Raw genomic sequence first — 19,948 nt, forward strand, 5'->3', positions numbered from 1 at the left:
ACGTACTTTAAAGTAAATGTGTTTCGTCATTCGTTACGTGATTGTGTTATGTTTTTCCACTGAATTCAGACCAATATGAAATGTTACAAAATTAATGAATATTTTAAAGCTGTGTGTGCATATTTTCGATGGAATCACTTGTATTGTGGATTCAATGTATATGATGAGGTTCGCAGGTGAGTACACGGTGTTGATACTCTAGTCATGCTATACATTATACATTTATATATAAACAGGATTTACGTATATGTACCAATTCATGGTTCTCTAAATAAAGTAAACTATTTTATTATGTCTTCTCTGTTTTCACTACAGGTGTATTTCTCATTTAATATGCATCAATTTAAGATGGTAACTGTGCCGACGAAGCACGTATTTTACCGTCCACATTTATTACCCCCACCCACCCCCACACAATTTTTTTTTTGGGGGGGGTACATTTGGTTGCATATAACATGGTTCGGTATATAACCCAGTCGGGTTTTATGGCTCCCCAACTACCATGTTATAGTGGGGTCACACTGTACTAGCAATTTCCACCAACCAGTAATATGCACATACTGGCAATTTGTACATACCAGTAATATGCACATACTGGCAATGTGTACATACCAGTAATATGCACATACTGGCAATATGCACCTACTGGTACTATGCACATACCAGATATGCATATACTGGCAATTTGCACATACCAGAGTGTTCTTGAGCAAGGTACTTAACTCCCCAGTTGAACTGGCACAAAACAATTTGTGTTGCTGTGCTGTGCAATACCAAAAGGTTGTAGGCAATCGATGATTCTATGCTTAAACTGGGTGAGTCATCAGAGTACTTGATATTTCAATTATCAAAGTTATGTATATAGTCAAGCAAGCTTGTCTTGTACATTTAACTATTCTACTAATATATAAGGTACTTTACTAATACATCTTTCAGCCCTAAGCAGGAGAAAGAGTTGCAACACCATGTAGCCATAAAGAAGATTCCCTATGTAGACAATGATGGCAACATGATCAACCCACACAAACCAAATGGAATTAAGATGGAGAAATTTGTCTTTGATGTCTTTCCTTTTGCCACGTAAGCATTTTATATTTGTATTCTCAAGCAAAGCACAGTATGTGATCATAATTAGGTTTTCAACATTTTGGAAAATTAGACAACTGCCAAGCAGTGTGTGCAAGCATATTAAAAATATAAACATTGTAGCCAAAAGTGTGCATGCTTCCTGACAAATTTTGGCAACAGTGTGAACTTGTGTGCATACTTAAAGGTGCCTAACTGACTGTGTTGGGAATCAGTTGAAATTTAAACATCTGTGATTGGTTCATCATAGCTACTCTTCCACCAGTTTAATGTGTTGGAAATATACTTTATAGTCTCTGCAAAAGCTTACTTCAGCAGGCAAATTGTAGGTGATATATAATACAGATAAAAGATTATACTGATTTGGTTCAAATCAATTTTAATGTGTTGGGAATATTATCCAAAATTTTTCATCGGCTGTACAGCAGAATAATTTACTGGCATATTTGTCATCTACCATATTGTTTGCAGTTGCATTTATACTAGCAGGAGGCTATAACTTTTCCTGGTGAATATAATCCAAAAAAGTAGTACCAGTTAAAAAGAAGAAAACTTGAACCATTATATTAGACTATAGAAAGTCATAATCGAACATTTTGGTATTTGACTTTTCCTAATTGTAGTTGATTATTTTCATTTATCATCACTACTATGTCCCTGTTATGTGGCAGAAATTTCACCCTTTTTATTGGTCAAAATTAATTAAATAAAATTCATTGATGCATAACAATACTATCCTTGCATGACAGTATTCACCAATGGCACTCAACCAAAGTTTTAAATCTTACCTTCAGTACACCACAATAATATAGACTGATTCTATAGACTATAAATAATTATTGGAGTGTAAGTAACATTGATTAGCACCAGCTTTGTTTGAGCTTTTTCAAGACTTCCAATGTGCTGACGTACTATGGACTGAAAAAAAGATATGATATTTTCATGCAGATACTGAGTCAATATGAGTTTGAGAATTTGGTTTCATTCTTTTCACCAAATATACCAGACAGAGTGGTCTAATTAGGATGTTCAGTTTTATGTTCTTGCCCTAAATAATTTGTAACACATTGATTTTGGTAATAAGAAATTTAATTTATTCAATAGAACGAGTCAGTATTTTAAAGAACCTATTGTATATACTTGCTTGTTGTAAGACAAGTCCAACTGCAAAATATACTGACCTAGATCTGCCATTACTTAATGTGCTGGCAGATCTGGATTGGTGTAGTTTGTTAGTAATAATCAGTAGAACAAACAAAGTAGACCCTGATTTGCTGACACATTATGCTACGGCAGATCAGGATCTTTGTTATTTGCAGTTTGACTTGACTTATATGTGAGTATATATGGTATGTATCATTTGACTCTTTAGGTTTTTGGTAGTTTTGACCTTAGTCTTCCTTAGGTGAAAATTTTTTGAAAAATAAAATCTCCATGGAATGATGTTGTTGTAGGGTTTGATGCCATTTTTCAGCACAATATAGGCCATACATGGCGGCCAGTATAAATGGTGGAGGAAGAACCCTGGAAAACCCAGGGAAGAACCACCAACCTACGAGAAGCTACTGGCAGGCTTTCCCACGTACCCACGCTAGCCGAGCCTTGGACTCAAACCCATGCAGACAGTGGTGAGATGGCAGTGATCCGGAACGGTGAGCACTTTAGACCACTCGGCCACTCGGGGCCCTTCCATGGAATGAAGAATAATTGTGATTCAACAGACTAATGGTATTTAGATGGGTGATTATGGTGGGGGATTGTTTTATAATTAACATAATTTTCAGTATTCAGTAAAATATGTTTTCTTCCACTTTTCATACACATTTTCTAACAGTGCTTTTATTTTTCTACTTTTTGTGTGTGCTTGTGTTTTTGTGTGTTTGGTGTGGCCTTTTTTTGCCCCCCCCCCCCCGCAAACTAATTCTATGGTCTTTTGACCTTTTGCTGTTTTTCAGGGTTTTGTTTACTCTTAATCTTGCCCATAAGAGTGATTTAATAAAATGGTCATGACTAAAATCCTGGCATTTCTTCTCATTTCTAAAAAATGGTCAACAATAGGCTAGTCTTCTATCTAATCAGTGAGCTGGGTTTACAGAGATAAAGTCACTGATCTCCAGGAGTGTCTTTAGCGCTAAAGGCAAATTAGACAGTCATGTGTACTTTAGCCAAATAGAACAGTTGATACAGACTGATGACAGTTATGGTTTATTAGAGACTTGGGTAATATCAGGTCTACATAGGCCTGTTAGGATTACAATATTTTACCTTCCCTGGATACAAGTGGCAAATGTTTCCTGTTTATTATAATTTACGTTCATGTTTGGCTTATTTGAATGATTAAACCCAAAATAATTTCATTTAAATTTTTTGCAATTTTGGCTTTTGTGCTTGCATTTTTCCCTTTTTTAGTTATTCTTTGCATGCCTTTGCTAACATATTCTTCTATTAATTTATCTTTGTAAATCTTTTTATCCTGCATGACTTGACTGTTAACATTTTTCCTTTGTTTACTTCTTAAATTGATCTGTATAATTATTGTAGTTTTTTCTTAATAATGATAACCCTATATTACCCTGTCCTCCATCCCAACACCTTTTTGTGTGCATGGTTGTATCTGTGTCCTTTGTGTAAATGGAACAGGAACTTTGCTGTATGGGAAATCCTCAGAGAAGATGAGTTTTCTCCCTTGAAGAATGCAGATGGTGCTGATAAGGACACACCCACAACATGCAGACGTGCTCTGTGCAGTCATCATCACCGCCTAATTTTAGGGGCAGGAGGGAAATTTGTGCAAAAAGACGGTTCTCCTATCCCAGATATTCCAAGGTAAATATTGTTGTACAGCAAACAGTGTTATAAAAAAATTAAGCATATACTATCCAGTGTAATATTTACTATTATATTAATTGTATGTTAGAAAAATTCTTTATTCAAATTGTCTTTAGTGTTTAGAATTTCTTTCATGTTACAAAATGCATTTGTCATTGCTTACATGAAATTTGGTAACTTGGGTACAGTTGTTTCACCTACATATGGTATTATAACATGGATGGTATGAACATAGGTACAATAAATGCATGGTTAGCATGAAGTAAGGTTGTAAATATGACGTAGTATTGTGTATATATTATAATAGGGATATAATGAAGTGCTGCTGTTGGCCCCATTAGGTTAATTTGACATGTTTTTACTGTAGATAGATAACAATAATCAATCGATAATGCACAGACATAGAGGTATATTGATGTAATTAACAGATGGACATGGAGACATGTAGATGTATTCAACATAGATGTAGACATGTAGGTGTAATCAACAGATAAATTGACAGGGATAGACATTTTGATATAATCAACATAGATACATACATGTAGATGTAATCAACAGATAGATTGACAGACAGAGACATTTAGATGTACTCAACACAGATACACATACATATATAGATGTAATCAACAGATAGGCAGATAAAGAGGTATAGAGATGTGATGAAAAGATAGAGAGATGTAATAAACAGATGTATCAACAGATATATATAATCTACTGATAGGATATATATAGCAAAGAGAGCATTTCTCAGTATTTTTAAATGTATTAGCAGTGATTTATTGGCTTTGGGCTTTTAATTATTTTGAATTAATTTGAATTATTGGCTTTTCCAATGTTAACTTTTCAGTACATCTTATTTAAAGGCATTTTATATCATTGTTTTCATGTGTTAATTATATACTGTTCAGTTATTTAGGCATTGTTAATAGAAGAATTTTATATCATTGTTTTCTTGTGTTAATTATGAACTGTTTAATTTACTTGTTATTTATAAGCAGGTTTAATAGAATAATAATATAACTGGTTTTCTTGTGTTATGTACTGTTTAGTTCAGATATATTGAATTCACAATGTAAATTATGGAAATTAAATTCCATTATCTATTTTAATAGTTACAAAACATTAATAAATCAAACAGGTCTGAATTAAACAGAATAATCATGTGATGTTCCTTTAATGGCAATAGTATCAAAAAATTTTGAATATGAAATTCAGCTTGAACTGGAAAAAAAAGCTGATCAGTATTGCATACACATGTGCTCTTATTGCAAAACACCTCAATAATAATTGTTTGTATGTGTTGAAGTATCACTGTATCAATGGAATAGCAGTCTACATGTTTGTCATTTGTGTATTTTACAAGACCCTTTCCTAATCAGAGGAAATTATTTGTATGAGGAATGCATATTGTCATATCCTGGATATTTTCCTCATTTGGATCAAAATAAATCATCTAGTCATGGAATACTTGAATAAGCAGTTTAATTATGTTAAAAATGTTTACTATTAGTCAGCTGTTGCGTAGCACTAGTGTGGTGACCATTAGTCAGCTGTTGCATAGCACTCTAGTGTGGTGACCATTAGTCAGCTGTTGCATAACACTGTCTAATGTGGTGACCATTAGCTGTTGCATAACAATCTAGTGTGATGACCATTAATCATCTGTTGCATAACACTCTAGTGTTGTGACCAGTTGTCAGCTGTTGCATAACACTCTAGTGTGGTGACCATCAGTCAACAATTCCAAAATACTCTGTCTAGCATGGTGCATAACAGAAATCCTAGGGGCTCACTGACCTGTCTACTCAACCAGTTTGGTGTTTACTGGACATGCTTGCTCCATATCTGAGTTGGCCAAGTGATTTGTCAGGAGTCTGGTGGGTCACCTGTGCAGTTGTAATTTTTATCTTACTTATAAATTAGATACTGTCATTTTTATTCAACATTTTCAATCAATAAATACAGAAAGTTGGTTTCTTTACTATGTCAAACAATATGGGGTAAAAAAAAGAAATCACGTTCTATAATGAAGCATTTATAATGATAACATAATTAATGTAAATGTGTTTGGGGATCCAAAGAGATTTCAAATACCCAGGAATTCATAAAAGCAAACTTTTCCTACACCAGGGAACGATTGTCTTAGTTGCATCAGCTGTCTGACAATCTACATTAATTAGGCAGATGATCTTCCTAATTACTAATTAGAATCTTCCTATATCAGATAATGTATTGAATATCATCCAGATTCTATGAATCCATTAGCATTTGTGCAGTACCAATATTCTTGGGGTTACACTTTAAAAAATGTTAAAAATCCAACAAACAGTAATATTTTGGGGAAACAATAGGACTCTGCTTGTTTCATGAATTCATGGACCCAAAAGAGTAAGGACTCCTAATTCCATAAATTTAAGGACCCAATGAACAGTGATTCTTCTGTGGAAACAATAGGACCCTCATCATTCCATAAATTTAATGACACGACAATGTTTCTTCTTTGGAAACAGTAGTTAATGATTCTTCTTTGGAAACAGTACGACTTTCTTCTCATTCCATGAATTTATGTAGTACCCAACAAAAATGTAATTTTTCCCAAAACATGTCCATAGTTTATAAAGCTACATTAGAATACTTGTATGGACCTAGTTCTATTGACCATAAGAATAGTTTATTATCATGCATGCATAGGGCATGCTTAGTAGTACTATGTGATGTTATCAGCATCAGGAATGTCAACATGCACAGGCTTTCTTATCCTATGCAGGCACAGAATATTTTCAAGATACAGTAATCTGGAATTCTGTGTCCTTTTTTTTATACAGATTTAGGTACTCCTGAAAAATGCTTATCTATTTCTTAACAAATTTTGTTTGTTACCAATACAATCAAACCTGCTATATCATCTACATTAAAAACACACCAAGTTTGATAGATACTGCCCTGCCAAATATAATTCAGCCTACTATATCACCTACATTGGAAACACAAAGTTTGATAGATACTGTCCTGCCAAATATAATTCAACCTGCTATGTCATCTACATTAAAAACACACCAAGTCTGATACTGTCCTGCCAAATATAATCCAACCTGCTATATCATCTTCATGCACAAAGAGACTATGTTCCATAGATACTGTACAACTGATACTTAAGTCAGTACAGATTTATCTCTATATAAAGACCACTTCCAGTTGTTTGCTTGAGAGGACTGTATACAGATCTGGATTTTACTACTCTTGTGAAGTTACTTCTCATCTTTATCTTGAGCAGTTATGGGCAATACAAATCCATGAATTTATGACTCAAAGCAATTGTGGGCAATACAAATCCATAAATTTATGACTCAAAGCAATTGTGGGCAATACAAATCCATGAATTTATGACTCAAAGCAATTGTGGGCAATACAAATCCATGAATTTATGACTCAAAGCAATTGTGGGCAATACAAATCCATAAATTTATGACTCAGAGCAATTGTGGGCAATACAAATCCATGAATTTATGACTCAAAGCAATTGTGGGCAATACAAATCCATAAATTTATGACTCAAAGTAATTGTGGGCAATACAAATCCATGAATTTATGACTCAAAGCAAAGTTATATAGCTTGGAGAAAGAGGCAAGAAAATCAAAATTTGGTCTTGGGATTCTTTGCAATTTAAAACCCATGATAAATTTGATTTAGGAAAAAGCAAATTTCAGAAGTGTATGCCCTTGACTTTTTGTCCAAAGTTTGCAGTACATATTTTGGTAGAGAAAGGACTAGGCATTGATGTTGCACGGATAGAGTAAATGAGTTATGGTACATTTTAAAGGCAGATGCCATTGTTTTTGGTTCCATTGTAGAATTATTTTAATTTGTCACTTACAATGCAAATCGTAAAATCATAAAACTAATAAATTCTTCTTCATTTTTTATTGTTGTATGTTACATGAGGCAAGAATAATAATCTCACCCAGAGCTGGCCATGGCATTGACTATTGAACAAAAATCAAATATACATTGAACTCATTTATAAATGGGCATACATTGTTATGGTTTAATAAAGAAATGTATTATTTTTTTAAAACTAATTCAGTTTATGGATGCATCTCTGACAGTGCACAATTAGGATAAAGACATTTTATGTTCAGTATTAAATTGTGTGCTGCAATCACAAAATCCCCCATAATTTAAGTGAATTCAGAGGAATTGGAAAAATGACATTTGGGAAAATAATACTAATTTAATGAAGGTAGCCACTTGAGGACTTTGGATGTACTATCATCAAGACTGGGATATACTGTCATCTAATTTTGAGCACCACTTCACATATAGATAATTATCTCATGAAATCAAATGGAGGCAGGTTGTATGCCAAGGTCACAGTTGGAAATATTAATTTATAGATTTTTGTTTCAATTCAAAGTTGTCATTTTATTCAGTTCCTTTTCTAATCCAAGTATTATCTTTTCCAGCCAACATTCAGGAGATGATCATGAAGAGATTATTTGTGAAATCTCACCTCTTGTGTCTTACAGTGGAGAGGTCTGTATAAATTGTATAGTACAGTGACTGTTGTGAAAAATCACTGCTATGAGACCATCTGTCTTGAGAGACCAGAGTCTCATTGTACTGATTTATTAATTATATAGCTATGACCTGTCATGGGAGACCCACCTGTCTAGAGATTGTTATATTTTGGCAGAAGGGTGGTCTTTCAAGACAGGTTCTACTGTATTTTGATGATCATTATGGAAGGTTTTGTCACATAGTTTATTGAATACTAATCTGGCTCCTTATGCTCTTGGTTTTTTCATATGCAGATATTTAGCTAAGACTTCAATGTATTAGATATTTTTCCTGTTTTTGTTTTTGAACTAATTGTTTTCAAATATATTTTTGATGTGCTACTTTGTGAACACTGCACAACACAAACAATAGTGGAGTCACAGTCATTAAAACTTTTATTATTTCTGTGAAAATGTGTTAAATAATTCAGTAACCAAAACTGACTTGGAGTGTTTTCAGTTGTATGGCTCTGTTTTAGTGTTTTCAGTGATTGCATATTTTCATTTCAAAGGTATACAAAACATCTGTACCGTATATACGCACTTATAAGTCAAGTCAAACTGCATACAACAAAGATCCTGATCTGCCATAGCATAATGCACCAGTCCTGCATATCAGGGTCTGTTTTTTGTTCTACTAATTGCTCTTAACATACTGCACAGACCCAGATCTTCCAGCAAATTATTTGATGGCAGATCTAGGTCTGTGCAGTCTGCAGTTGAACTAGATGTATATGCAAGTACATGGAGTAACTTGTCCTGATTGTATGGTTAATATTTATTGAATTGTACCAAAATGCATCATTGAGTATCCTTACAACTGGTGACTAAATGCTTAAAATTAAAGTGGTTTTTGTGGTTTGAATGCATTTAAAAATGTCTTTATTTGTTTTTAGTTATTTATCATCAAAGAATATGCAAGTACAGTGTTTAATTAAGCTCTGACTTCAAAACTCTAGCTCAAAGCTTTAAATCTCATGAAAGGCTTATCTAATGGCGCATTGTCTGCTGTTGTTTGTCCATCTATTATCAGTCTGTTAGAACTGCTCCTCCTAAACTACAAGGAGGATTACCATTAAACGTTACACATGGTTTATAACTAAAAACTAAATAGTCCTAGTTGGTCCTAAATGAAAATGGTGCACCTTAAGACTTCCAGTATAACCTATCAGTGGCCATCTTGAATAATCTTGTTATCATTATTTAACCAGAATAGTCTTATCAACATGGGGTTTTTACTAAAATGCTTCTCTACTGGTCCAAAATGAAAATGGAGCTGATCTGACATCTGTTATGGTAATCACAACAGCCATCTTGAATATAGTCAATACTTTTGAATGGATGGTTACATCAACATGAGGTTTTCACCAAAGAACTATTATGATGTCTTGTTAGTCGTAAATCAAAAAGCTGATCTGAAACCATTTGGTTAAAATCAGATCTCGGCTGTCCTACATGAAGATCTGACAAAGACTGCTTTGGGGTCATGTTCTTATGACCTTTGAATTAGCCAGTGGAAATGCAGCTTTCAAAAATATGAAAGTGAATCAGATTGTTAGGTATACATTCATGCTCTTCATCCACAATGCTCAGTCTACAAACACGAAGATATAAGACTTCATCTGACTGGCTTATAAATTAGCGATTATGGTAATAACATAGGTTGCCAGAACATGACCCCTAAGCGGTCGCTGTCAGATCTTGATGTATAACACAGAAGATCTGATTTAATCAGATTGGATCTGAAATTTAGTCCTCTTGAAAAGACTTGTATTGATATTGGGTTTCCACTAAAAGTCTTCTTATAGTTGGTTCTGAATGAAAATAGTGTCTTTAAAACATTGGCACCACATCTTTAATATTATTACTATATTACTACTTGAAGCAGACCTGACGACACTTATGATTTTGCCAAAAATGACACTTAAAATATGGACTTATGGAATAAAAGGAAAAACTATGAAAATACGATCGTTGTGGTAAAATCTAGATAATAGGCTCATCCGAGTTTGATTTGGATCTTGGTTTTACATTAACTTTAGTGGAATTAGTCATAGAACCAGACTAACTAGATAGTAGTACATCAGATGCTTTAAACTGCACATATTTTTCCAAGTGAAGCATAAAATTGTTGAGTATATAAAAAATTTTTTAAATATCATCCAGCTATTGATAGATGTTAAAAATGAAAGGAAAAAATTAAGCCTCTTTAAAAAGTTTTAATAATCAAAACAGAAAAATAAAAATGAATATTCAGATTGTTCTAAAATTAAAGTAGGAAGGGACACAATTATGTTTATTGGACATCATGTCAATTTGTTTGTCACGAGGTGGGAGATAAAACTGCTATCGTGTGCAGTGAAGAAACAAATTCCAAGAATTGTGTCAAGTTGAGAGATAGCAACAAGCCATTGAGCTGCATAGGGTTGGGAACTGAAGTTTGTACAACTGTACTATTAGTAAATAAGTTGTACTTGTACTTTACAAACTTTTCAGATGAACATAATGTTACCGTCGATGCATCAGTTTGGAACACCTAACTTTTTTAAATACACGTTTTCCAACTTGACAATAGTAGTACATGATATTTTGTTACGTCTTACTGAAAACTAGTCAAACTTAAGCTGCAATACTGAGAAAATCTTGTTGGGGTTGGCAGATCTACTTTCACCTTCAGTGTTCATTTGTTGGACAGTATTCCTAGATAATGCTATAAAGTACAATAAAAACATTTACATGACAACCATGGACAGATTAAATCAATAAGAACTACTCCAGGAAAGTTAGTCTGGTTCCCTGACCAACTCCACTGAATCTAAAAAAAAAACAGATCTAGACCAAACCCAGACAAGCAAATATCCATATTTGACTGCAACGATCACATTTTCATCTTTTTTTGTGTGTGGCTGTTGATAGGTACATTTTTAAATTGAATGAAAATGATGTTCATCTAATATCCATAAATGTCATCTTAAAATCTTGTTATCACTATCCCTATTGGCACTGAATGAGAATGATGCATATCTACACTTTTGCAAAAGAATTTTTAAAACCATACATAAGTGACCTTTGAGTCAGAAAGCTGACATTGATATTACCGTATTTACCGTATATGTTGGGACACCATATTTGTTGGGACACCATAAATTAATTTTAAAAGTAATTTTTTTGTGCACTGTATGTTCTGGGACACATCGTTTTTTTCGAGTCGTAAGTTGTGGGACACCTTTTAAATCATTCGAAAATTACATGTCGGAAATTGCAATCCAACTGAAATTTTATTTTTTAAATATAAAACTGTACTTGAGATAAAACTCATTAATCCACTGCAGCAGTATCTCATCAACACAACCCTTCTCCTGCACACGTACGGTCTATTATTTTGGTACATGAATACTTTTTTAACTTTCTCATACCGTGAAAAATTGTTGGAGGCAACACACCACCTGAAGTGGAAACTGCAAGAACACAAGATTTTTTTCAAATCTGCACTAGTCTTGCTAATTCTCACACTTTTGATGCCCATCTTATCGTCAGTCCATCCAGGAATGCGATCAAAGTACAGTAAAACCTGTCATGAGCGACCTCTGCTATGAGCGACCACCTGTCATTTCCGACCACAATCGTAATGCACGGATCGATTTTACTATATAAACGCTCTGTTATGAACGACCACCTGCTGAACGCGACCAGCGACCGCGATTTCTTGGCAAAATATGCATTTTGACACTGCTATGAACGACCGCATCGCCAAAAAATCAAAACAGATTGACACCACTGACCTTAACTTAATCCTTTGTAAACACTAGAGCTCGGGATAAATGTAGTATGCAAACAAAGTGCACATTAAATAACACTATAGTTGAACAACCATATATCGGGATAAACACCTCTAACCATCATTTAATCCTTAGTAACAAAGACTGCATAAATAGCAAAGATTGCTCTAATAAAGTATTTAAAAATAATTTGTCTTACCAGTTTTGTGAAATTTACAACTCCTGCGTACGGTGTCATTTGTAAACTGCAGTAAACCAGACTAAAGTACATGTCACTAACCGCCATTGTAGTGCCGAAGTCATGTGAATAGCCAGTAAGAGTAACATCAAAGGGAGTAATGATGGATATACGCAGTCAATTTAGAGGTTTGTATTTTTTCTTTATCTGTATGAAAACTCACAAAACGCCGGTAGTCCTTATGTCCAAGTGAGAAATCGTTTGAAAGGGCTTCAGTGTTGGTTTGAGTACGTCGTTTGCTTTCCAGTTAATCCATAATGCCTGGACGGTGAATGAGCTCATTGTCTTTAATACTAGTAAGTGAGAATCATTTCCGGATTTTTTTTAAATTATTTTTTATTTCTTTTGTTAGTGTTTCACCAAACCACAATCTGTTTACGTGGGTGCAGATGGTCGGAACATTTGATTATCGAGCTATAACTCTGTTGATTTAAACTTGGTCTCAGAATAAATGTACAGTATTGTTTCCTGACGAGTTAATTATGTATTTTGGTTTCATTCATTGGTACATAATATATATTTATTCCACAATTCCCCAAAACCTGATCAAAACCGATAGTCTTTATAACGTCAACACTAATAACAACGGCAGAATCTCCGCTGAAAAAAAGAAAAATTTTAACACTGGAAGAAAAGATTAATGTCATTGAAAGAAATGAAAAAGACGAGACCACTCGCAAAATAGCAGTCAGCTTAAGCGTCGGTAAAACGCAAGTTCAAAATGTAATCAAAGACAAGAAGTCCATTAGAAACGAATGGCAGAAAGGTGCACAAGCAAAGAGGAAATATGCCACGGCACGACGGACAGTTTACGGAGATCTGAACGAGCGAGTATGGGAGTGGTTTTGTGTCGCAAGGAGTAAAAACATACCAGTAAGTGGGAAGTTGATTCATGAAAGGGCAATAACTGAGATACATGTTCAGACCAAATAGCTGAGTAAAACATGTCAACAAAGAAGTATAATGGATTTCTTTAAAAAAAAAACAAGTGAATAAGTGTATAAAATAAGATATATACATCATATCTGTTAATTTTTTGTATATATTAATGTGATGTTGAAACATAAATTTTATTCTCGTTTGATAGATGTATATCTTTATTATATAAAGATATTTTGAGAGGAATGCATGCATTATTTAACAAGATTCATGAATAAAGGATATGATACATGTACAGTGAGTATGGGTATTATTTATTTTTCAACAATGCTAACTATTGACCCTGAAAACCAGTCCATTTTCACACACCTCTTATGAGAGACCACCTGTCTTGAGAGACCGCTTTTGGTTGGCAGAAGGGGCGGTCTCTCATAACAGGTTTTACTGTACACTAGAATTTCGTCCATGTTAATGATCATATTGTCGGCGAAATGATCTGTTTCTCTTCTGGCCATCACGAATTCATCCCGTGATTTTATTTTCTCCAAATCTTCTGGATGACGCTGGTCATCGATGTTCGCGCACGAAGCACTATATTGTGCAACTTTAAAAACTGTTCCATTGTTTTACTTTATTGTCAAATTTTTTGTGAATACTGTTGAAAAGGAACCAAAGTTAGCTTCCATATATCGGCTGTCTTTGTATATTCAAAGCTAAAAAAATAAATTGGCACACTTAAAAGAATCCAGTAGTCGGCATCTGAGGTCAGCTTGCTTTGCAATAAAATAACCTTTGTATTGATATCCTTTAAAAAAATTCAGCTTCCGAGTCCAAAGTCAGCTTCCAACGTCTGCTTGCTTTGTAATAAAAATAACCTTTGTCTTTGATGTCCTGTCGGCAAGTTCAAAGAAGTTTACTGCTGGCTGCCAGTTGTGTTTATTTACCACCAGGGCTTATATGTGCTTGGCATCTTTAGTAATAATTAATACAAAGGTGCACTGATGTCTGCGGGTAAATATTAATGATACTTATGTAACCCGCGCTGGCGAAAAGATTGTCACTTGCACTCAAGTGAATGTGTTTTAAAATAATGATTTTTTTTTTGCGAGATATTGTCATACAGTAGACCTGGATATAATTCAATCTTGATTATTTTGCCCCCAACACCGTGTCATGCGTGAATAGCGTCTTCAAGATATCAGTTGACTATTTCCCTCTTAACATCTGTACCTTCTTCATTTTTGTTGGCACCATATAGTGACTATTGTGCAGAGGTTCCATTAAACACAAATACATATACATATATACACATCTATTGATGAAATCCAGTTTAAGGTCATTGTTGTTGTTGTTGTTGTTGTGGGGTTTAATGCCATTTTTCAGCACACGATAGGCTATACATGGCGGCCAATATTAATGGTGGAGGAAGAACCCGGGAAAACCAAATTTGGTATGTTGGAATTTCTCAAAAATGTTAGAGACTGTGTCAAAACTAACCTATTACAAAACAAATTTCTGACAATTCTTTTTGGCCAGTAGCACGGAAGTTCCTTTGAGACACTCTTGTTTGTTCTTTTATTTTGTTTACTTTTAAAGGACTAAAAAAAAACCTGCACATCATACAAAAGTAGCTTGCACATTCAGTCTTTTTAACTTCATGTATGGTATCGTTGCTGACAGAAAAAAATTTGCAAAGGAATGCATGTGTATTCAGATTGAGGATTCCTATTCCATAAACTAAACATTTGATTATCCTGTAGTAAGATGAAACTGGTGTTTTAATGCTTCAGAATTAAACATGCTAAATTTAGGAAATTGGTTTGTTTGAAGAAATGTTTTTTTTTGTGTTTTTTTCTCCAGGGATTGGAGGAGCATGTGCAAGGGAGATCACTCATACCACCTGTCCTCATCTATCGTGATGATCAAGGAAGAGTAGTTGTCACACAGGAAGCAACTTTAAATGGGGAAATGTAACAGACACTAGATAGGGCAGCTAAAAATTTACTTATTTTGTAAAGATATGCCCTAAATCATGAATATATTGTACATTTTTACTATGCGAAACAAAAATTAAAAAAAAACTAAAATTGTTTTAAAGAAAAAGGTCAAATCATTATATCCAAAAGTAACTAAATTATTTGATTAATTAGTCTAATTATTGACAAAGTTGCACTTTTTGCTTTATAGAATCAGATATTCTTTAATTTAAATTACCTGAAATTTAAATCCACTGATGCTAAGGGGTTGCTGAACTTCAACTTTGCCGACATTTATTTTTTAACTATTGCTTCTTAGAGCCCATTTATAAGTTAGTTGTTTTAATATTTGTACTTAACTGAGAAAGGAGAAAATATTTATTTATTTAAGTATCTTGGAAATGAAGTTAAGGACAATGTATTTAGATTTTGCGGATAACGTACATTTGTTATGGTCATTTTATGTTTTGTTGTTTGTTTTTTTACTGTTAATACTAAATAAAATAATAATGTATATAAAAGTTAACTTGAAAACCAGTGTTTTATTTATTTTAAAATTAAGTCATGAAAAAACAAAAAACATTGATTGCTACCCAGATGGATGATTTAAAAAGCATGTAGCCAGGGTTAAGCTGCAGTAATCATAATTTCACAAAGGTCTTTTTGCATTTGGAATGTTAAACTAATAATTGAAAAGAGGTACCTGTTGTTTAAACCAATATTGCTGGTTGCTGCTTAAGTTATAATTTGTATATGAAGAAACTTTACTATTGCCTACAATTTCTGTTATTCGTGGTTTGATAATCCACATGTGCCTGAATAAAGCGGCTTCCTTTTCAGTAAGCTGTTATTACCAAAAAAAACTATTACCACCTAAACTTTATATTTTGCCCATACTGGTAATTAGTTAAAATGTTATGTTGCTACTTTTCTGTGGTAACAGAATTACTGAAATTTATTGGTGCTGAAGTGTGCACGATTTCAAGACCATCGATGCGCTGTTAGTAGAGCCTCAGTGTTGAGAGTATTTGGTACATATGAGCCAAGACTATATCCCAAACAGTTTTAATGTACTAAAATACAGACATGATTATTACATTATTATCAAATCCATTCTGGATATTTTTAGTGCATGTATTTTTGTCATCAGTATGCATTGATTCATTGGACCGCTTCAGTGGCCTATGTGTTCAGTGTCCACATCGGATGCAGGAGGTTGTGGGTTAAAACTGAGTCAAACTAAAGACTTATAAAAAAAAATGGTACAAGCAGCTGCCTTGCTTGACATTCAGCGTTAAGAGATTTGTGTTAGGAATAGTTTGCCAGGTGTCAGGATAATATGACTTGGTGGGACATCATACTACATGTCTATGGCATGATGCCCCAGTGCTAGACATCACTATAAACTGCCTCACTGCAGACATTGTAGTAATATGAATAAAACATAGTTAAAGCAACGTTAAAAATCCAAATCACACACTCATGCATTGATTCATCATTAGACACTTGTAAGGCAGGCCTTAATTGTATATTTTATGTGCTACTAATAATTCAGTTAATGAACAAGAATGAACTGTTATGTAAAACACACAAACAGTCATATAATGCACTCTATAAAATTGTCCTTTTCACATGGTGTTAGAGTGCTTGGATTATCATGTACATGGAGTATATATCATCTTGAGCATATCATTCCAGTTGTTTTATTTACACACGTTTTCTTGTATGATTTCAAAGCTGTTTATATTACTGCTAAACAATATTTACCATTTATATTATTTCTGAGACAGTTTCTATTTCAAAAAAAACTTATAATTTATTTCTCCTCACCCAAAAAATTTTTTGTTTAGTTAAAACTATACTATGTTGATTGTTGATTTGAGAAAAATACTTGAGAACATATGGCGCATTTGGGATCAAATTTTGATATAGAAACCAGCCTGTGCCTTGTATGTAGATGAGACTAAACATAAAATTATGGCTTATGGCTGATATTTAAAATAGAGAAATTGGTAAGCAAGAAAAATTTGTTCTTGCTGATACTTTGTGCCATGTTATAGAGGTAACCAGTATAAAGGGGTTTGGTTGTTATAAAGGTAGCCATTATAAAGGGGTTTTATTAGTACTAGAACAGCTTTATTGGGACCATATATTCTTGTATTGTTGCTTACAATTTACCTATGAATTGTTTATGTGCTGTATATAATAGCCCAAGGGAGGGCACTTATGCTATTTCTCCTGCAACCTATTTAAGAATAAACACAGATATTTCAAGGTATAATTCACGTAATTTAGCACTGATGTTCAGCTCAGGGTGTTGAACTTCTGGCATACTGTTCCATATTTAATTAATGCCAGCTGATTTTCCAATGTTAATGATGAACAACACCTGATGATAACTTCAATTTCAGTTGACCATTGAGAGTGTAGTATACCATTCAGCACACTGCATTTGCATATTAAGTTGGCATAGTCATGGCAATGTCCAGCAGTAATAGCCTTTGAAAACAAGCTGGCATTTCTTAAAGGTAGAGTAGCAAGACAGATTTGATATGGATCTAAAAGTTGAATCTCTGAGCTAAACACTGTTATGCTGCATGAAGTGTAGCTTGAATATCCATTTTGCTTTTTTAAATAGGTTGCAGGAGAGATGAGAGAAATGTCCCTGCTTGTATTAATTTATATACAGTACATGTATTATGTATAGGAAAACTGAAAGTAACAATATGTGCCCCTATGATTGGGAACAAAATATTTGGCTAATCTGCTCAGGAAACTGTATTACAGAAAGGTTACCTAAGGGAAGTTTCGCTTCCTCATTGGAAAGTTGTAAAAACAATATGGATAATAATTTGTAAAAAATATTTTGCCATCTTGAGTTCAGATGGTAATCCACTGAATGTGGTGTTGTAATCAGGGAATTTTTTTTAACCCCCAAAAAAGAATTTGAATTATTATTCCATTTAGAAATTATTGTGTAATAATGCCTATAACTTTTCAATCACAAAATTGAATCCATGTATTGACAGCATGTAGTTCAATAAATAAAATACTAATTACACTAGTGAAAATTTTGTGATAATAAACTGGGTTGCAGACATATATGAATGTCGTTTTATATCCATTCGATATAAGAATAAGCAAACGCATTATTGAAATAAGTGCTGGTTCCTTATAAGAATAAGCAAACGCATTATTGAAATAAGTGCTGGTTTCTTTACATTTTCCACACGTGCTCACCCTGGATTTTTCATCCATGAACAAATGCATTGTTACATGACATGTATATTTCAATTATTTATTCATAATAAACTTAGATAAAATATAGTAATAATGTATATCAGTATATGTAGTTTTTTTTTTTAATTATAAAAGTCTGCAGAATGTTGTTGTTTTAAATGTGACGATAGAGGATGTCCCGCACTTTGTTAATATTGTTCTCCCTTCTTGTTTGTTTCTGAGAAAGATCATTAAACCCACTCTTATCTGTGCATTCTAATTTAACATAAACAACTTTTTCACCAACAAAATAAGGTATGATGGATGGTTGACTGACTGTGTGAAGCATCTGTTACATAAGCTTTATACCTCACATCATAAAATTGGAAACATTTTTTCTCAGAAGAACATTAGGATGATTTCAATATTTTTTAACAGTAACTGCCTTGAAAACACATGACAATGTATTTTTGTAACAATATAGTTAAACATATGTTCTAATGAATAGTGTCGGGGATTTTGTTTTAAAAAACGTTTTCTTTTTTATGTAACAGATATTTAAGTACATAGATGAAGTTACATTTTTCAAAACTTCCAGACTTTTCAAATCCTTGTAAGCAGTATTTAAAATTCCCTAGCATGGTTTACTAGATCTAAAATATTATACACTTTTTGAAAAAGAAATGTTAAAAAAAACAGTACTCGAGATATAAATGTTCACATTTGTTTTAAAAAGAATTTAAATCAGAATCGACAAAGTCTAAGTAGTAGACAGAGTTGTGATGCAGTCTTTTACTCAAGCAAAATAAATTTGCAAACTTTTATGTGTGTATCTCTCTCTCAGTGTGAAAAAAAAATGGTGTGCAATTTAAAGTTCTACAGTTAGTCACATTGTATGTTGGGGAAACTTTTCTCACAAACTTTTTCCATTTACCAGCATGAATAAAGCAATCTATTACGCTACAAAGCAACTAATGTCTTTGCATTTCTGTAGTCCCAAATTGAATTCTTTGACTTGGAAGGTGTAGAGGTACCACTTCAAGTTGTTTGGGTTTATTTTGGCTCATCAATTCTCTATTATAGAGACCACCTCCTACTACTAACATCTGAGCCATTAACTCATTCGACCCCAGAGGTTTTTGTCGTTTTCGCCTGAAATGCGAGTAGAAAAGACATTTTGAGGCCTATTTCTAAATACAACATAATACATCGGCGTTCAACAGATTTTCCATGAGACTAATGCCTAGTTTTATTAGAAACATCCTTTTCCATTGGTTAGTTCGCTTGCACATGAGCAGAAGGGTAAATGTTAGAGTATTCTTATTTTCTTTTTTTTTTTGCTTAATAGACCCATCATTTTTTGTATGGAGACTGCTCTTTATACC

General features: G+C 33.5%; 1 protein-coding gene across 3 annotated transcripts in view; it reads left to right on the top strand.

Annotated features, from left to right (window-relative positions):
• The window catches only part of LOC149785514 (UDP-N-acetylhexosamine pyrophosphorylase-like), a 49,556-nt gene extending 30,022 nt beyond the window's left edge, over positions 1-19,534 (top strand). For all 3 annotated transcript variants that reach the window (XM_089979317.1, XM_089979315.1, XM_089979316.1), the window contains 4 exons: positions 937-1,080; positions 3,727-3,912; positions 8,380-8,449; positions 15,229-19,534. In XM_089979317.1, the coding sequence (XP_089835443.1) occupies positions 937-1,080; positions 3,727-3,912; positions 8,380-8,449; positions 15,229-15,342 (514 nt within the window). In that variant the 3' untranslated portion in view covers positions 15,343-19,534. The remainder of the gene's footprint in view (positions 1-936; positions 1,081-3,726; positions 3,913-8,379; positions 8,450-15,228) is intronic.
• Positions 19,535-19,948: the final 414 nt, after the last annotated feature.

This window comes from Sinohyriopsis cumingii, chromosome 13, assembly GCF_028554795.1.
Source record: "Sinohyriopsis cumingii isolate HCF-2022 chromosome 13, ASM2855479v2, whole genome shotgun sequence".
NCBI classification, from domain to species: domain Eukaryota; kingdom Metazoa; phylum Mollusca; class Bivalvia; order Unionida; family Unionidae; genus Sinohyriopsis; species Sinohyriopsis cumingii.